The sequence below is a fragment of the Bison bison genome, unplaced genomic scaffold (genome assembly GCF_000754665.1).
Source record: "Bison bison bison isolate TAMUID 2011002044 unplaced genomic scaffold, Bison_UMD1.0 scf7180017864327, whole genome shotgun sequence".
Taxonomy (NCBI): Eukaryota; Metazoa; Chordata; class Mammalia; order Artiodactyla; family Bovidae; genus Bison; species Bison bison.
This window is the reverse complement of record NW_011494899.1, coordinates 2,939,616-2,958,452: the sequence shown is the minus strand read 5'-3', so window position 1 is coordinate 2,958,452 and position 18,837 is coordinate 2,939,616. Positions and strand designations below refer to the sequence as shown.

Genomic DNA, 18,837 nt, shown 5'->3' with positions numbered 1-18,837 from the left:
CCCTCACGCCGGGGATGCGCATTGCTCTCCCCCGAAAACGTTTCCGGCTTGGGCATGCGTGTTTGTGCCCCCAGCCTTTTCCATCCGTGCATCCTGTATCCCCCCTGCCCCCACCCTGGCTCCCACCACTCTGATTCCGGCCCAGCAGCTTGTCCCACGGTCCTCTTCCCAAGCGTGCAAGTCACACCCCCGGAATCGGTGAATGTCCGTCTGTGCCCTGTGCCCCACTCTTGGATGCAGAAATGCACGCGAGGCTTCCTCACCTGCATAGCATAAAAATACGTGTTTCTTTGCATAAACACGGCCTTTGACATGCCTAAGACGTAGCGGCCACGATGGCAGTTCTTTATAGACGTACAGCACTGTACAGTTTTCAAGGCGTGATGTTTCATATATGGTCTAACTTGATTCTCAGAATATTTGTAGAGTAGATAGTATCATTCTTCCCATTTTCTAGATGAGAAAACCGAGGCACGAGGAACTGAAATCACGCCAAGGTCATGGACCTACTGGGAGGAGACTAACTCCTAATAATACCTGTTATTTGTATCGCATTATCAGCTTTCCCATCCTTTATCTTATTTAATCTTGACAGCCGTCCAGTGAGGTTTTATCTGCGTTTTGCAATTGAGATTCTAGATCGGTTAAGTAACTTGCCCAAGGTCATACTTCTGAGCTGGGATTCCAACCTAGGTCTTCAAACCATTCATTATTCTTTCCACTTTACAACTCTACACTAAAAAGGTATCCTCTTTTATATCCCAGTCACTTCTCTGAATGTCTCTTCAAGAACCGTTAGCTCTCCATTACTTTTCCTTCCAGGAATTGTACAAGCTCACTTCTAAAGGTGACATACCACACCTTTATTCTTCCATTTAGAAGACTACTTAATAGAAATGACTGACTTCTGTGAGAACACACCCAGCACCATGTCACATCCTAGATATAACATATTCCTTCCTTTCCTTTGCTTCCATTCATAATTTCTCCTGTGTTTGCTATGTGTCCACCACTGCACTAACCTATGCTTTGCATTATGGAGCTGCCAGTATGCCATTTCTGCCCTATGTGGAAAATATTCAAAAATCAGGCAACTTCACTCCCGTTTAATCTTCTCAACAATCCTGTGAGGAAAGTGATGATATTCCTTGTTTCACAAATGAGAAAATTTAGAATGTTGTTGCCCCAAGTCCACACAGTCATTGAGAGATGGGGCTGAGATTTGAATCTAGGTTTTCTGATTGCTCTTTTACAGTACTATGCTGTTTTCTTTGGGTGGCTGCATGGATTCAGTTATATTCATATCTTAGCTTCTTCGGTCTCTGATATGCTTTATGCACAGGTGTACATATTTGGAGATTATGGTTGTCCCATGGTATCTGCTGGGGCTTTGTTCCTGGACCCTTTCCCTCCCTCGTGGATACCAAAATTCATGGATGCTCAAGTCCCTTATATAAAATGGCATGTTCTTGTTGCTTAGTTGCTAAGTCACGTCCAACTCTTTTGTGACCCCATGTGACCCCATGGACTATAGCCCACCAGGCTGTTCTGTCCATGGGATTTTCCAGGCACAAATACTGGGGTGGGGTGCCATTTTCTTCTCCAGGGGATGTTCCCGAAACAGGGATTGAACCCGCGTCTTCTACATTGGCATGCAGGTTCTTTACCACTGAGCCACCTGAGAAGCCCATAAAATGGCATGTGTGCTTGTGTGCTCGGTTGCTCAGTCAAGTCCAACTTGTTGCAGCCCCAAGGACTGTAGCCCACCAGGCTTCTCTGCCCATGGAACTTTCCAGGCAAGAACACTGAAGTAGGTTGCCATATCTTACTCTAGAGGATCTTCCTGACCCAGGGATCGAACCTTCGTCTCTTGTGTCTCCTACGTTGGCAGGCAGATTCTTTACCACTAGCACCACCTGGGAATAACCTATACACATCCTCCCTTATACTTTGAATCATCTCTGGATTGCTAATAATACAATGTAAATGCTATGTAAATAATTGTAAGTACAATGTAAATACTATGTAGCTAGTTGCCCATTAATTCAACTTTTGCTTTTTGGAACTTTCTCCAGTTTTGTTTTTTTTCCTTCAAATACTTTTGATCCATGGTTGACTGAATTCATGGATGTGGAACCTGCAGATATGGAGGCCTGACGGTATATTCATGCAACTTGATTTATAATTGCTTTCCAAAAATGACTTGAGGCAGCTACAAACAGATTTTCAAAAACAAAATGCAACAGAAAACTTGGCTGTTGTGTTGAATCACCTAGTGTTTATTTAGCACTTATTATATCCCAGGTATCCAGCAATAAATAGAAACTTTCTTCTGTGGGAAGGAAGGAGGAAAAAACCTCTACCTGGATCTTATCACCTCCTTCAATATTCCTCCTTCTCTTCACGACTAAAGTAGTTAGAACTCCAGATTTGCTTCCTCTAGTTTATCTCTTCCTTTCCTTGATCTCCCTCCAGGTTAGTTTCATTTACTACTCCTGGGCAAGTACTGATAGCACTACTCCAAGTGCTATCAGAGCTTAAGTTCTAAACTTTCACATTGGGAATGGTTTTAAAGTTGTAATGACCAATGTGTATAGTTTTGGGGTGGCATTCTGGGGGCCAGCCTTGAGAATGCTGTGGCTTGATATGAACTGGGTTGGCCAATTCCTTCAGAAAAGAGTTTTCATGTTTAATGCTGATTACAGTAGATCCAAAGAACAAAGAAAATTGCGTTTCATGTTGGCAGTGGGGCTTTGCTCCTCAAGGGAAGAGACTTTAGAGGCAGATGAAGAAGAAGGGGAAGTATGATTGCAGTGGTCTGGCAATAAGAATGAGGAGGTCAAATTAATTGTCCCACTCTCTGGGAAATGGAATCTGAAATTCTAAAAATGTGCCTGGGTCTACTGTGTTCCTTGTTTTCTTTATCTGGAAAAGTGGATGAGAAATGTTTAGAATGAAGTGATTATGAGGCATTAAAGAGTCTAACCAAGAAGGGAAATGAATGATGTAGAGAGAGAATGATTAGTTTGTTGTTCTCAAAAGGAAGCTCAAGTATTGTGGAAAGAAGGTTGAATTTGGAATCAGATAAATCTTGCTTCAAATCTACCATTTATTAGCTTCATGACTATGGATAAGTTATTTTAAACCTGAGTCTCAGTTTCCTTATCTGTAACGTAGGTAACAGATATGTACCTATGTACAGATATGTACCTTATCTGTAACTTAGGTTCCATCACCTAAGTTATTCTGAGGTCTAAATTAATTGAGGTATAATGCTGAATACTGTGCAAGGCATCTAGGAGGCATTCCCTAATGATCAAGGTTCTCAAGAGGTCCTGTGGCCAGAGCACAGGTTCTAGAGCCAAATTGCCTGAATTCTGATCCCCAATTTACCATCCATGTGGTATAGAACAAGGTACTTAACTTTACTGTCCCTCAGTTCACTCATCTGCCAAACATGGATAATAATAGTACCTGCATCATCCACTGTTGTCAGGATTAAATAAGTTATATGTATAAATCAGAACACCGCCTGGCACTGAAGAAAAACCCATAGCTGTTAGTTCTAAACAGAAAAAGTCAGAGATTAACCCTGTGGCATGGAGTTGACATAGTCTGATTAAAAATAAAAAGAGAGAATATACTTCAGTTTTTCTTTTTCCTTGACCCATGGCACTTATTAATGGCTGGGGAAATACTTTGTACCATGTTTAGAGCAACATTTACCTATCTGGCTCCAGGTAACATCTAATTTCTACTGTGTTAAGGAGATTCTGATTTTCAAGCTACCTTCTTTTATTCACTGATGTTGTCATCTTGGGGAGAAGGAAGATCTATCTATCCCTTTTAAAAGGAAATTTGCCTATTTCTCAAGGGCATAATGCAAGTTGACTCAGTGTAGGAAAGTATTTTTTAAAAATAGGAAGAGTGGTTGCCTTTTTCCTCTCCTCTCAATTCATCTGTTAAAATGTATTGAGTGCCATGTATTTTGTTCTTTTAACAGATTTAATAGAGATACTGGTAGCCTTCATTATGATTATGAACAACAAACAGTGATCTTGGGCCTTGAGGTGCATAAAAGTATCTTAGTTCCTTGAATCCAGGATATTTGGACTAGAAGGAACCTCAAAGATCATTGGGTCCAATACTCTGAATTAATAGGAGAAGAAACTGGTGTAGCATCATCATCAACTATGATGATGACTAGAGAGATGGTTTGCGGCCATAGAGGCCACCTGGGCATATGATTACCCCTTGGCAAGCTCCAACAGAATTCCATTATGTAAGTATGACAAGTTTATGGCCAAATGAAAGGTAAAAGTTACTTAAGATACAGACAGGTAGGTAGGTCTCTGAGATGAGTCCTCATAAGAGAGGAAAACAGCACTGATAGTAGTGAGGTGTGTTTATGCGCTGCTGCTGCTAAGTCGCCTCAGTCGTGTCTGATTCTGTGCGACCCCTTAGACGGCAGTCCACCAGGCTCCCATTCCTGGGATTCTCCAGGCAAGAATATGGAGTGGGTTGCCATTTCCCTCTCCAGTGCATGAAAGTGAAAAGTGAAAGTGAAGTCTCTCAGTCGTGTCCAACTCCTTGCGACCCCATGGACTGTAGCCCACCAGGCTCCTCCGTCCATGGGATTTCCCAGGCAAAAGTACTGGAGTGGGTTGCCATAAGAATCCAATTGATAGGGACCTAATTTGGAGACAGTTGTAGAAATACAGCCTCCACATTTGAACAGGGTATATAAACATCCTGGACCATGTAAGAGGACATTTTGTTTTACACTTTGAGGTTGAGTTCTGACTCTTTGGGTTCATTCTACAGATTTTTGATGAGCGTGTGTAGTGGGCTGTTCCTTTGTTATATGTTCTTATTTCCAGATTGGATTATATAATCTCAGTTACTGGGGTTTAGTTCTAGAAATAATCTCTCTTCCTAAAACACAGCACAACACATACACACACACACAGACACCACTCCAGTTAGGTTGATTCCTTTGCATTGGTACTGTTTGAGTATATCTTTGGAAATCTATGAAATAAATCCTAGGTGTCTAGTGGATCAGTATTTGGCTGGATGCCTCCCCGTAGACTGTGCAGTAACAACAGTAGTGTCTACTTATTGAACACCTGCAATGTGCAAGGTGCTATACACAAAGATAAGGAAACTCTTGACAGGCAGTAAAGTTGAATAACTTGACCAAGGTCACACTTTCAGTAAACAGTGGGACTGGATGCAAACCAGTGCTTTCTGACTATTGAGCCTAGCCTATTCATGGGATGTGAAACTGGCAGGGGGAGTCCTCAAGAGCTGGCTGTGTTACTGAGCTGTTACTAACTTACTTGGTCTCTAAAGCTTTACTGTTCAGTTCGTATTTGGTCCTGTTCATCTGGAAATTAAGCATACAAAGAAGGTGAAGTGTTGACTGTTGACCAGCAGTTCTAGAAAGACATTTGCAGCCAGAAATGCTGGATCCCCTTCCCTTCTCTTTCAGCCTTAAAAAGGGGAGAGAACAAGAGTTATGGTGTGCTGTGCTTAGTTGCTCAGTCATGTCCGATGCTTTTCGACCCCATGGACTGCAGCCCACCAGGCTCCTCTGTCCATGGCTTTTCTCCAGGCAAGAATACTGGAGTGGAGTGCCATGCCTTCCTCTAGGGGATCTTCCCAACCCAGGATTTGAACCCAGGTCTCCTGCATTGCAGGCAGATTCTGTCCTGTCTGAGCCACCAGGGAAGCCCGGTACAGAATAGGTTAGGTATGATCTAAGTTAGATAAGAGAAGCCTGCCTTAGAGAAGTCAACATCTTTGAATCCAAACAACCTTAGGGGTCTGAGTTTCTGAATAGATTGACATATTCTAAATTCAATTTATTGCCTCACAACACCAGTATATTTGCTAATTAAATTAAGTCTTCATGCCCGTTGGACAGGGCTTTTGAAAGCTTTTCTTCCTCCCTTCCTTCTTCCCTTCTTTTCTTCCTTTTTTAATATTGTAGTTTTATCACAGAATCAACTTTACATTTAAAAAGCAAAAGAAAAATTAGTCCTTGGTACTAATCTAAATTATCACCTTAAAAGATTTAATTCTATGTAGAAACCTTTTAAAAAATATTTTCATAACTTAGTGAGGGTCTGTCTAAAGATGATTTCTTTTTCTGTTTCCTTACCACAAATGCAAAAAAAAAAAAGTTTAGGAGGACTATTGGCAACTAGGTACATTTATTCTAGATAATGTATGGAATTAATATTTCACATATGATGGCAAAAATTAAGCTTTCTTAGTTCTAAATGCAATTATGTATTTTCATTTGTAGTGAACCTTTACTAGGCTTCAGTTTATAACCAACAGAACAATCTACTGATTCTTTATCTTTTATTCAGTGTTAGTTTTTACTTAACCTTGGGTCTGTAAATTTCTAAGTTAAAGCTTTTGTTCTTCCTTCCTTTTCTTCTTTCTTTCCTTGTTTGTTCATTAATTCATTTACCTGTCAATTTTTTTCTTTTAATAATAACAATATATCAACAAGTTTTGTCAAAGGAACCACCAGAAATTCCACCAACCCTGTATAGTTTTTATTTTTGCATTTTTAACACTCAAGCCTTTGTTTGAATGCATCCATCCATACATTGATATAGGTACTGTCATCATAGACATACAATTTGATATTTTACTATTTTTACAGCTATTGTCATAAAATAATTTTCCATGTTGTTACAGAACTTTTTAGCCATCTTTAAAAAAACTGCAGTATGATAATATTTCAGATGAATGCACAGTAATTTACTTAATCAGTCTCCTGTTGTTAGATATTCAGGTTGTCTCTTTTTTTTTTCCCTTAACATTTGATAACACTGCAGTGAATATAATTTTTCTCTCCTCTGGATGATTTCATTAGGATAAATTTCTAGGAGCAGACGTTCTGGGTCAAAGGATAGGAATATTTTTATGGTTGCTATTATGTGTTGCCAAATCACTTTCGTTTTTGAAGATAGTGTCAATTTATACTGCCTCCAGCAATATTAGACGTGGATTACTGAAGCCCATTTCTCAGAGAGCTTTATGTCCTCAGCCTTGTTCTCCTTTGATCTGGTCTGTAAGCTACTGCTCAAAATATTCTTCCAGAATAAGCTACTGTTTACACCTCCTTCAGAGTCTTCCCCTGGTGGCCTGTCATCTTTATGTCAGTTCAGGTATAAATTTTTAAATCCAAGCCCTCACCATCTGACATCCATTTTAATTGTTTTGCAAACCATATGTGAGGCAGCTTCTCTTTAGGTTTCCTCAAATGGCCTTCTCTATTACCTCTAAGTCTTTCCTCTGACTATTTTGTACTTCAGAACTGCTTCTTTGTCAACATTTCTCAATCTCATTTAATTTCAAAAATCAGTTCTTCTACAAAGCTGTCAATGCAGAACCACCTGTAATGATAATATCTTTAGTACTTACTGTACTTAACTCCTGATGGGTTGCCAATAAATATTTGTCAGTGTTGCCAATGAGAAATACAAAGGAAAGGCAGAGAGATGTTCAATAAAGGTTTTTTTTTTAAAGGAAAACTTGGAGGATTCTTAAGTGCACTTGGCTGTCTTGAATAAAACTTGAGAAGAGAATGAGGAACTTTATGCTCTATTTTTTGGGGTACTGCCACTCTCTTGACAGTGGACAACTTACTCCATTCTCTATTTCAGCTACAGAGAAAAAATAGTGTTGCCAGTAATTGCAGGAGAGTCGTGACCCTCCTTTTTCTTTCAGTTATTTTTTTCTCAATATCATTGGCATCATCATCATTATCATCCTAATGCTAACTGAGTGTTTACTATGTGCCAGGCACTCAGATGGTACATTATATGCCTTAGCTGTTTTAACCCTCACAGCAGCTTTGTGAAGTAGGCACCCCTCTTTTCACGTGGGAAATACAGTTATAATTTATTACTTGCTTAACTAATAAGTGGTGGAACCATGGTTTAAACTCTCATTCTTACAGAATTACTGTCCTTCCCTATCTATGATTCTCTGATGATTTCTTATTCCATTTGATAAAGTACCAGCTCCTCAACAACATTGGAAGATCCTTCCAAATCTCTATCCAGTCTACTTTCCCATTCTTATATTTCTCTGCTCCTGTCATCCTCTAACATGTGTCCTGTGTTTCATTCCAACAGAGCTGCTTATTTCACAAATATATCATACCATTTCACACATGAGCCTTTGTTTCCGTCCCTAGAATGCTTTCATTTGCCTTCTGGCAAACTCCTATTCATCCCTCAAGGTCCAGCTCAAATGCTCTATACTCTGTGCAAAGCATTCCAGATTTCCCTGGGCGGTTTGTGGCTCGGTACTCTGTTCTTTTCTGTATATATTTTTGCTTTAGTCTTTTTGTACTGCTTTATAGTTATTTGCTTCTCTTTTTCTTTAGTAAGAATATTGAGGTGATTTGGGAAGACAACTTTTTTTGTAGACATCAGATATTTTTTAACATAGCCAAAATGAAAAATCTGTACATTTAAAATGACATTGTTTCCCTTTTTTCCCTCTTCAGCATAGGGCTACTTTCAAATTTGAATCAACAGATGAAGATAAAAGAAAGGTAAGCCTTAGTGTTACTTTGTGTGGTGTGTGTGTCTGTATGTATTTTCATTCACGGCTTTATAACAGCAGACTTGATTTCATCTGATGGTTTAGTATTCAGTTTCCCTTATGTTTGGTTTTTAGGAATTCTGAGAAGAAAGACAAGTGCCAGGTTTAGTATGAATTACACACAACACCCTCCTGCTCCATCCCCATAGAACCGTTACACTTGCATAAATCAGGGGAATGGGAGGGGTTCAGAGGGGACCCTCCCCCATATCTTCTCCACTCCAGAGATTGGCTTTGTTTGATGGCAGGATTGCAGGCTGCCAAAAATTGCTAATTGCTAATATTGTAAAGCCAGGCTTGGCTTTGGGTTAAGTTTTGGGGAAACAGCTATTGATGCTGCTGTGCCTCAACCACATATTGTTCTCTGTGCTGGCAGCTTTTTTTATATCCAGCAATCATCTTGGTCACTGACTTCACTGGTAAAGAGGAAAATAGGATCAAGAGGCTCATCACTAGAGGAGTTATTATAAGAGAGGGTGCATCAGAGATCGGATCATGAAATGTCACATTGGCCTGTCGGGGTAGCTTGTGGTTGCTTTACTTAGTTGATTGGAACATGATGTTCAAGGAGAAGCTCACCAGTTCTGCCTCAGTGTTTCCTGGGCCCTGTACTTCTATCCTTGGCCTTACAAACAGTAAGACCAGGTGAGAGAGCATGACTGAATCCGTGTAAACCCATGATTGCTGCTGGAAAAATAGCTTAAGTCCAGTGCTTTCCTGGTAATGGTTTGATCATACCTTGAAATCATCCCTCTCTTCACATCTACCCCCATATTTAATGTCGACATCCTGCTCATTTTGCCTCTTAAGATTTCTCCATACATTCCCTCCTTAGTCCCAGCCCTTGTTCATACCTTCATCTGGACTACTGTACCAGTTTCCTAACAGTTCATTATTTTTCCAGTTATGTGCGCTTCCATAGTTCCATTGTCCATAATTCTATAACAACAATCTAATTGTGTCACTCTCAACCTTGAAACCCTTGAGTGACTTTCTTTGTCTATAGGATAAAGTTCAAGCTTCTTATCATGAGCTTGATGGTCAGTGATCTGAAGCTTGCCTACTTTTGCAGCCTGTTGCTTACTTCTGTCCCTTGTAATTTATGCTCTAGGAACATGAAATGTTTCCGGTTATGTACATATACACATCCCTTCTGTTTCCTACTTCCTATCTTTGCATGTGTTGTCTTCTGCCTGGAATGCCCTCTTGTATATTTCTTCACCCTTTCACCTGTTTAATTCCTACTCACCTCTAGGAGCTTCTCCTTCAGGAAACCTCTGGCATTCCTATTAGGGTGAAATGCCCCTTTTCAGTATTCCTATAAAATTTTATGTAAATCTTTAATCCTATGCTTATTATTTGTTTCTTAATTTTATATGTGTGTGTGTGTTTCTCATTGTTAGACTCTGTGAACTCCCTGAAGACAGATGCTATAATAATAGTTATCTTTATATCCTCGGCATCTAGAATGCCCAGCACAGATAGGTACTCGAAAAGTTTTATTGAATGAGTGACAAGGAGTATAAACTTTGGAAGTTAAAGATTTACTGATTTTCTTTTGAATTTAAACAATATAAACAAGACTAGAATACCCTTTAGAACAGGGTTCTCAGCCAGGGATGTGCTGTTTGGGGAGCTTTTTCAACAGGCCTGCTCAGGCCCCATCACTGTCTACTGAGTCAGAATTTGGGGGATGGAATCCAGGCATGTGCATTTTGATAAATGGTCTTCAGGAAATAAGTACCTTACTCACTTGGTGGGAGTAGAATATAACACAAGTCCGTATGGAATAGAAGCTAGTTATATCTACCAAAATTACAGATGCATTTTGCCCTTTGACCAAGCAATGTCACTTTTAGATCTATTCTGTGGATAGATTGAAATAAAGTAAGCAGTGTTACTCACTGAAGCATTGTACATAATAGCAGATGATTGGAAACAAAAAAACCTCCAGGAATCAGGGAATATTTGTAGAAACTTATAGAGATTTGCATAATGGAATACTGCACTGTGGTAAAAGAGAAAGAGAGAGGGAGGAGAGAGACTATTATGTGCTAATGGGAGAGATGGTCAAGTAGAAGAAAAAAGAAGCCAGGTGTTAAAAAATGAATATATACATTTTTTAGGTATTCAGGCTAGGAAGGCAGCTGCTGTTTAGCTTAGTTGGGAGAATCCATACTATATCCATAGATTTGGGGTACCTTATGGATCTGACACTAAAATCTTTGACAGTCCTTTCACTAGTCAAAGTAAGTGCATAAAGACAGAGATTTCCCTCCCTCCATATGGCTTTCAGTTAAGGGAAGAAAAATTCCCACACAGTTGCTAGTAAAGCATGTTTATTTCCTGTAGGGTAGTAGCAAAACTTGACATTTTCGAGATATTGTCTTTTACTGCCTTTTAGATTTTTGGTGACCATAACTACTGTACTGGTGTTAATTTTGGTTTAGTGTATAGATTGCTGCTTCCTGGGAGGTCTGATATAAACAAATGTCATTAGGGACTGAGCTAGGTAATCTTCATTAACGTAAAAACATTGGCAAACAAAACTATTTCAGTCTCCAAAGGTTAAAACCATTAGTGACTCTTTCATGCCTAAGGCCCATAAAGACTTTGAAATCAAAATTATTGGACTTCTCTAAAGGATCTGCATCCTAACAGCTTTTTAAGTTCTCAGTGTAGAGAGACATGGAATATTAGGCATGTCTCCACATTAAACCCAGTCTTAAAATAGGAGGAACTCAAATTACCATCCAATTTGCTTTCCTGCTCTAGTTCTCTTTTTCTCTTTCCTAAACATGTCTCTGGAGCCTTCTACCTGTTTGTTGGTAACAGCATCACGCCTTTCCATAAACTACAGGTGCTGTTGCTCTGAAAAACACACCTCTCTTATGTAAAACCTTATGACAACCAATAAGTAGATGTAAGGGAACAGAGCCTTTCAAAAAATAAAACTTGATTGTGTGAACTTTCTAGGAATTGGTTATAAAGTAATGATCCTTAGACCTAATTCCTAACATTTGTGTAGCATTTTGCACTTTTATGAAGATTTGCTTTTCAGTAGTAAAGTTGTAATGTTATAAGTATGGAGAGAATATCACCATACCAATTTTATGGATAAGAAAACTGAGGCTTATGTTAATCACAACTTGTTAACACTCACATTACTAGTAAGTGGTGGAGCCTCAAGCAGAGAACAGATTTTCTTGCTATTATGTGCAGCTCCTTCACTGTTTAGTGCTCCATGGCTCCCACTCATTATCACTTGAGGTATATTTCAGAAGGTTTGAAATTATGACTCAGTACCTTGTTTTATCTCTTATACCTTGAGACAACATTTAGGCAACTAGACTTTAGACTTAAATCAGAAAATATCAAAGGAAATTACCAACTAGGAGTGCTTAAATTTTTCCAGAGAAGTAGAGACAGACACATTTCTGATGTTTGTGCATAGAATGCAGATAGTTCCAGGTGCATGTGGCTCATGGTATATTTGGGTGTAAGCACCTGTGCTTACTGAAGCATTTACTTTACATCTTGTCTACCTAAATAGATGGCTATGACTGTATACCAACACATAAACAAATGTATCATGCAAATATGTAGGACGGAGGAAGGTATCATGAATAATCTGAAATTTTACACCTTAAGGAAATGAAAATTCTTATATTGGTTTCTGAAGCACAGCTGATCTCAAGGCCAATAAAGAGAACTAATTGCAATAAATATTGGAAAAATACCTATCGTAAAATGATTAAAAGAATTGCAGCTCTTTCACCTCTAAGAAGACAACCATATCAAATGCAGAAAACTTAAGTTGTTGTCTGAGATAAACTTTTAGGTATTTAGTTATTTTCCTCAAAAGAATCATGTTAAAAATAGTTAAATTTCAAGCATTTATTTCATCAACTTCAAACTGACATAGGTAAGTTCATATATCTGTGAAGGTATAAGGTAGTTACTGAGTTGAGAACTCTTTGAGGACTAAAATTCTAGCTTACTTTTCTTCGTACTTTCAGTCCTTGGCACTGCATCTGGCACAAAATAGGCACCTACAATACATACCTGTTAAATGAATAAAGGGGATTGGAGATTAAGTGGAGACCAGAATTCTCATGACTTGTACATATGGTTTGGTTTTGAGTTTGATATTTTCTTAAGTAGGCAGCAGATTCTCAAGCACTTTTCATAACTGTTGTTTACTGAAAATGCAGAATACAAAAATATTCATACAATGTGATCATAACCATGTAAAACTAATATAAAGTATACAAAGAAAAATGTCTACAAGGAAATTCACTAAATAGTGGCTTTGTGTTATTACTGTGGATGATATTTTCATTTCTCTTTTTGATATTTTAAACTTTTCATTACAGTATATCAGATATAAGATAATATATGTGATAATATATTCTTTCAGAGTTATGTGATTCAGGATGTAAGCAAAGACCAATGCATTTTTAAATCATTTATTCTCTCTAAAATTGGCCTTTTGCGATTATCTTACATACTCCTTTTGGGGGAACATAAAAATGTTATTAAGTTTGGAGATAGTATCCTTTGTGGAGCTGGTTTATGGAGTGAAATAAATTTATTTGAACACAAAAGTCCATTCTACCGTTTGAAATATTTCTTCTTTTTTCCACAAAGTTGGATGTACTTGGCATATTAGTAGAGATCTCTGTAGTCCACAAATATTTTTTCAGTAATTCCTGTGTGCCAGGTCCTGTGTTAGGCCTTGGTTCCTAAGTTGGCTATTTTCCTATGGTGTTTGGTTTGGCATTTCTCAGCTACAGATGCATACTGAGGGTTGTCATTGTGGACTATAGAAAATGAATGGGTAATTTTCCATATTAGAGTCCCCCAAGGAAAATGTGCCAAGATAGAACCATCAGTCGTATACTGTGAATCCATGCTTAGGGATAGCTTGAGGCATGAATGCTTGTTCTAAAAGCCTTTTACATTTAGTATAGTCATTTGAAATTGTTAAACTCCAATTTTCACTAAAACAAAATGAGCTTTGTGTGTCTTGCAAATTTGACTCAAATTTTAGTTGATGTCTTCACTTTGGGGAATACTTTGATATATGATGCAAGTTCGGTTCTCATTTAGAAACCAATAACTTTAAAGATAATCATTTTTAACATCTTGATTTCTTTAAAACACACAAACACACATATTACCAAATGCATTCTAAAACTTTTATTTTTAAAGTTTCTATCCAGCTGGAACTGGCATAAAACTTGACCAGAAGGGCTGAATTATATCATAGGCCAGGATGAATGCCTCACAGTAGTTCAGAAGTAAAATAATTTAGACTTCATTTCAGACTCCATTTTTTATTTTAGATGTGTTACCAAGGTATTGAAGGACTAAGTGTAGGAAGAAAGAACAGAATAGCCTTCTGATTTAGTAAGCCTTAGATATGACAGTCCATATGTGATCTCTGTATGGATCACTTTCTGCTTGGGAATGTTGAGTAGTATCTCTGATTTGTACTTTAGAGTTTCAATCCTTTTTTTCATATGAAAAACTCAGCAAGAAGTTCTGCTTCCAGCCATGACAGTGTGAGAGCTTTATGAACCTGCTCCTTAATTAAACTGGTTATTTAAAAACAACAACAACAACAGCCATTTAAATTATCTGGAAATAGTCCTAAAAGCATGAAGTCAATGAAGGAACACTTATTCAGGAAAATATACTGAAAGTCAGAAAAGTGAAAGTCTGTGGTATTTAAACTGAGACCTGCTCCCTTTCTTCCCACTCTCAGTGGAGTGAGATGGAAACCCTCCTCCAAACTGAGATCAAACTGAGATACAACATCCCTTGGATCATAGAAAAAGCAAGGGAATTCAGAAAAACATCTATAAAATGTTTTTATAATATTTTCTAAATGTTATAAAACAATTCTGCTTTATCGACTGTGCTAAAGCCTTTGACTCTATGGATCACAACAAACTGTGGAAAATTCTTAAAGAGATGGAAATACCAGACCACCATACCTGCTTCCTCAGAAACCTATTTGCAGGTCAAGAAGCAACAGTTAGAACCCGACATGGAAATACACACTGGTTCAAAATCGGGAAAGGAGTTTGTCAAGGCTGTATATTGTCACTCTGCTTATTTAACTTCTCTGCAGAGTACATCATGCAAAATGCAGACCCAGATGAATCATAAGCTAAAATCAAGATTGCTGGGAGAAATATCAGCAACCTCAGATAAGCAGATAATATCACTCTAATGGCAGAAAGCAAAGAAGAACTAAAGAGCCTCTTAATGAGGATGAAAGATGAGAGTGAAAAAGCTGGCTTAAAACAGCATTCATAAAAGTAAGATCATGGCATCTGGTCCATCACTTCAAGGCAAATAGATGGGGTAAAGTGGAGACAGTGGCGGATTTTATTTTATTGGCTTCCAAACTCACTGTGGATGGTGACTGCAGCCACGAAATTAAAAGACATTTGTTCCTTGGAAGAAAAGCTATGAACAACCTAGGCAGCTTATTAAAAAACAGAGAGACATCACTTTGCCAACAAAGGTCTGTATAGTCAAAGCTATCATTTTTCCAGTAGTCATGCATGGATGTGAGAGTTGGATCATAAGGCTGAACATCGAGGAACTGATGCTTTCTAGTTGTGCTGGAGAAGACTCTTGAGAGTCCCTTGGACAGCAGGGAGATCAAACCAGTCAATCCTAAAGGAAATCAACCCTGACTGTTTATTGGAAGGATAATGCTAAAGCTCCAATACTTTGGCCACCTGATGCGAAGTGCTGACTCATTGGAAAAGACTCTGATGCTGGGAAAGATTGAGGGGCAGGAGGAGAAGGGGATGACAGAGAATGAGATAAGATGGTTAGATGTCATCACTGACTCGATGAACATGAGTTTGAGCAAGCTCTGGGAGATGGTGAAGGACAGGGAAGCCTGGAGTGCTGCAGTCCATGGGGTTGCAAAGAGTTGGACATGACTTAGTGACTGAACAACAGCAAACTGATAGAGCCAAGATCAGAGCTCCTACTTTCCTCAGTCCTCAGTTGAAAGGCTAACTAACCAGTAGGAACAGGGGTAAGGTCAGCATTTCTCACCCTGCCCCAGCCACATGTCACTGAGACAAAATTCTGGGTGAATTATAGCTGAGAGATGGGATCTCTCTTCTTTCACCCAGTCTCCATTCGTGGGTCATGGGCTCTACCTTGAGTAAGGCAACATTGAGAATACTGGGGCACCAACTGCCCTTGCCCTGGCTGGTGGGACAAACAGATTCCACCTTGGAAGGCAAATTGAGGAGTTTTGGGTCTGCTACTCCCCTGTCTCCTCCAGTTGAACTTTCAAGGAGGTGTCATGAAAGAAGCATGCTGTTGTCTCTGCCCCCAGCATCAGAACCAAGGTTCAGGAATTTTGCCAAGAGAAACAAGCAGACCTTATAACAGTAAGCTCTGAATCTCTCCCCAGAGGGACCAACTTTTTGCAACAAAGTGAAGTTTCTGCCTGAAGATATGGGTTGTGATGAAAGGAGAAGGAGTCGGGAGGAGACTGACATATTGATTGGAGTTATAGGGCTAACCAGACATCTAGCTAGTTTGCTAGAAAGGAAGGAGGAAAGACAGCTGGGAGGAACCTTCCTGTAATTAGAACAAATCTTAAATACTTACCTCAGGAACTGTCTCTTCAAAGGAACTGTAATAAATCGGTTCAGTCTGTAGAGCAATTTATGCCTCAGGACATTGTTGAAGACAATAGATCAATCAATCTGTAGTTAGTGGAGCTTAACAGCTGGGTGTGGTCAGGGAAGAGAAAGTCAAAGAGAGGCCTGCCAAAGCCACTGTCATCCCAGGATGACTGTAGCAGACCAAAGGGTGAGACCCATGAGGAGCTACATCTGCAGGGAGGAGGAGGAAAGTATACTCAATGAAAATAATTCATCCAGTCACTGAGCAAATAAGAAAAATAACAATAGCAAGTCTTGGATGGCATAGGCAATACCCAGTGTTGATGTATTATCTAAAATGTCCGGCTTCAAAAAAAAAAAAAAAACAAAGCTATGTGAAGAAACAGGAAAGAATGACCTATACACTGGGGAAAAAGCAGGCAGTGGAAACTGCCTGTGAGAACAACCAGAGGGTAGATTTAACAGACAGACTTCAACATATTTATTATAAATATATTCAGAAAGGACTTCCTTGGTGGTCCAGTGGTTAAGACTCTGTGCTTTCACTTGAGGGGGCTTGGGTTTGATCCCTGGTTGGCGGAAGTTCTGCATGCTGTGTGGTGTGGCCAAAACGAAAAAAGAAAAAAATATTCAGAAAAGTAAAGGAAACAATAATTAAAGAAGTAATACAAAATTTGATGACATCACAACAAATGAATATCAATACAAAGATAGAAATGATTAAAAAGAAAAAGAAGAACCAAATGGAAATTTTGGAAGTGAAAAGTATAATAAGGGGAAAAAGATCACTAAAGAGGCCCAATGTTGGGTTCAAACTGTCAGAAGAAAGCATGAGCAAATATGAAGATAAAGCAATAGTGTATACAAGGTAAAGAACAGAGAAAAAAGAATAATGAAAATGAGTGCCTCAGAGAAATATGAGATGATGTTAATATATCAACATACATATAATTGGAGTACCAGAGGAGAGGAGAGAGAAAAGGGAAGAAAAAATATTTGAAGAAATGTCTAAAAACTTCCTAAACTTACTGGAAAACAATTTACATATCCAGGAAGCTCAATAACGTCTGAGTAGAATAACCTCCAAAAGATCCATAGACACATCACAATAAAAATGCTAAAATGGAAACACAGTGAGAAAATTTTGAAAGTAGCAAAAGAAAAATGGATCATCACTTACAGAGCAGTCTCAATGAGATACACAGCTGACTCCTCATCAGAAATGTAGGCCTGTGGCTGTGGAATAATGTATTCAAAGAGCTCAAAGAAAAAACCTCAACCAAGAATCTTATATCCAACAGAACTATCTTTTAACATTGCAAGGGAGATAAAAACATTTTTAGATAAATGAAAAAATGAATTTGTTCTAGACCCACCTTGCAAGAAGTACTAAAAGTCCTTCAAACAGATAGCAAGTTACCTCAAACAGCGATTTAAATCCACACAAAGAAACAAAAGAGAACTAGTAAAGGTAATTATGTAATTATAAAAGATAATATAAATGCATATTTCTTCTCCTATTCTTTCAAATGATCTTAAAAACAGTTGTATAAAACAATATGTCTATAGTATATTGTTCAGCTAGTAACATACAGAAACATGATATATTTGTCAGAAGTAGCACAAAGGTTGATGAGAGCAAAGCTGTACTGCACTAAGGAAGTGACTCTAGATAATAAAGTCACTATTTGGTTCTAGAGAACCAATAAGGCCAAAATAACAAAAGCTGTAAGTATATACCAGCTGTCCTTTCTCCTCAGTGACTTCAAAAGACAAAATTATATATCAAGTAATCATTTTTGATATGTATAACAATAATGCCACCAAAGAGGGGAAAGAGACAACATCATATAGAAGCAGTGTTTCTACACCTCACTGGAATTAATGTAAATTGAAGCTAATTCTGTTTAGATATATACATATATAAGATATTTAAGTCCTAGAACAGCAACTAAGGAAATGACTCAGAAAATAATTCCATTTTGTAGAAGACTACAAAATGCTGTTGAAAGAAACTAAAGAAGATCTAAGGGCTTCCCTGATGGCTCAGTGGTAAAGAATCTGCCTGCTAATCAATGCAGGAGACACAGATTTGATCCCTGATCTGGGAAGATCCCACATGCTGTGGAGCAACTAAGCCTGTATACCACAACTACTGAGCCTGTGCTCTGGAGCCCAGGAGCCACAACTGCTGAGCCCTGCACACTGCAAGTACTGAGACCTGAATGCCCTAGAGCCCATGCTCCACACCAAGAGAAACCAACACAATGAGAGGCCTATGCATCACAGCTGGAGAATGGGCCCTGCTCCCCACAGCTAGAGAAAAGCCAGTGTAGCAATGAAGACCCACCACAGCCAAACGCAGAGAGTTGGACGGTGAAGAAAGCTGAGCGCTGAAGAATTGATTCTTTTGAACTGTGGTGTTGGAGAAGACTCTTGAGAGTCCCTTGGACTGCAAGAAGATCCAACCAGTCCATCCTAAAGGAGATCAGCCCTGGGTGTTCATTGGAAGGACTGATATTGAAGCTGT

The 18,837-nt window shown here is 38.7% G+C and overlaps 1 protein-coding gene across 9 annotated transcripts in view; it reads left to right on the top strand.

Moving 5' to 3' along the window:
• The window catches only part of RIC8B (RIC8 guanine nucleotide exchange factor B), a 101,815-nt gene that overhangs the window by 639 nt on the left and 82,339 nt on the right, over positions 1-18,837 (top strand). For all 9 annotated transcript variants that reach the window (XR_826436.1, XR_826441.1, XR_826437.1 and 6 more), the window contains exon 2: positions 8,540-8,587. Coding sequence is in view for 2 of the 9 variants with exons in the window: in XM_010853381.1 (XP_010851683.1) it covers positions 8,540-8,587 (48 nt within the window). In the remaining 7 variants the exon portion in view is untranslated. The remainder of the gene's footprint in view (positions 1-8,539; positions 8,588-18,837) is intronic.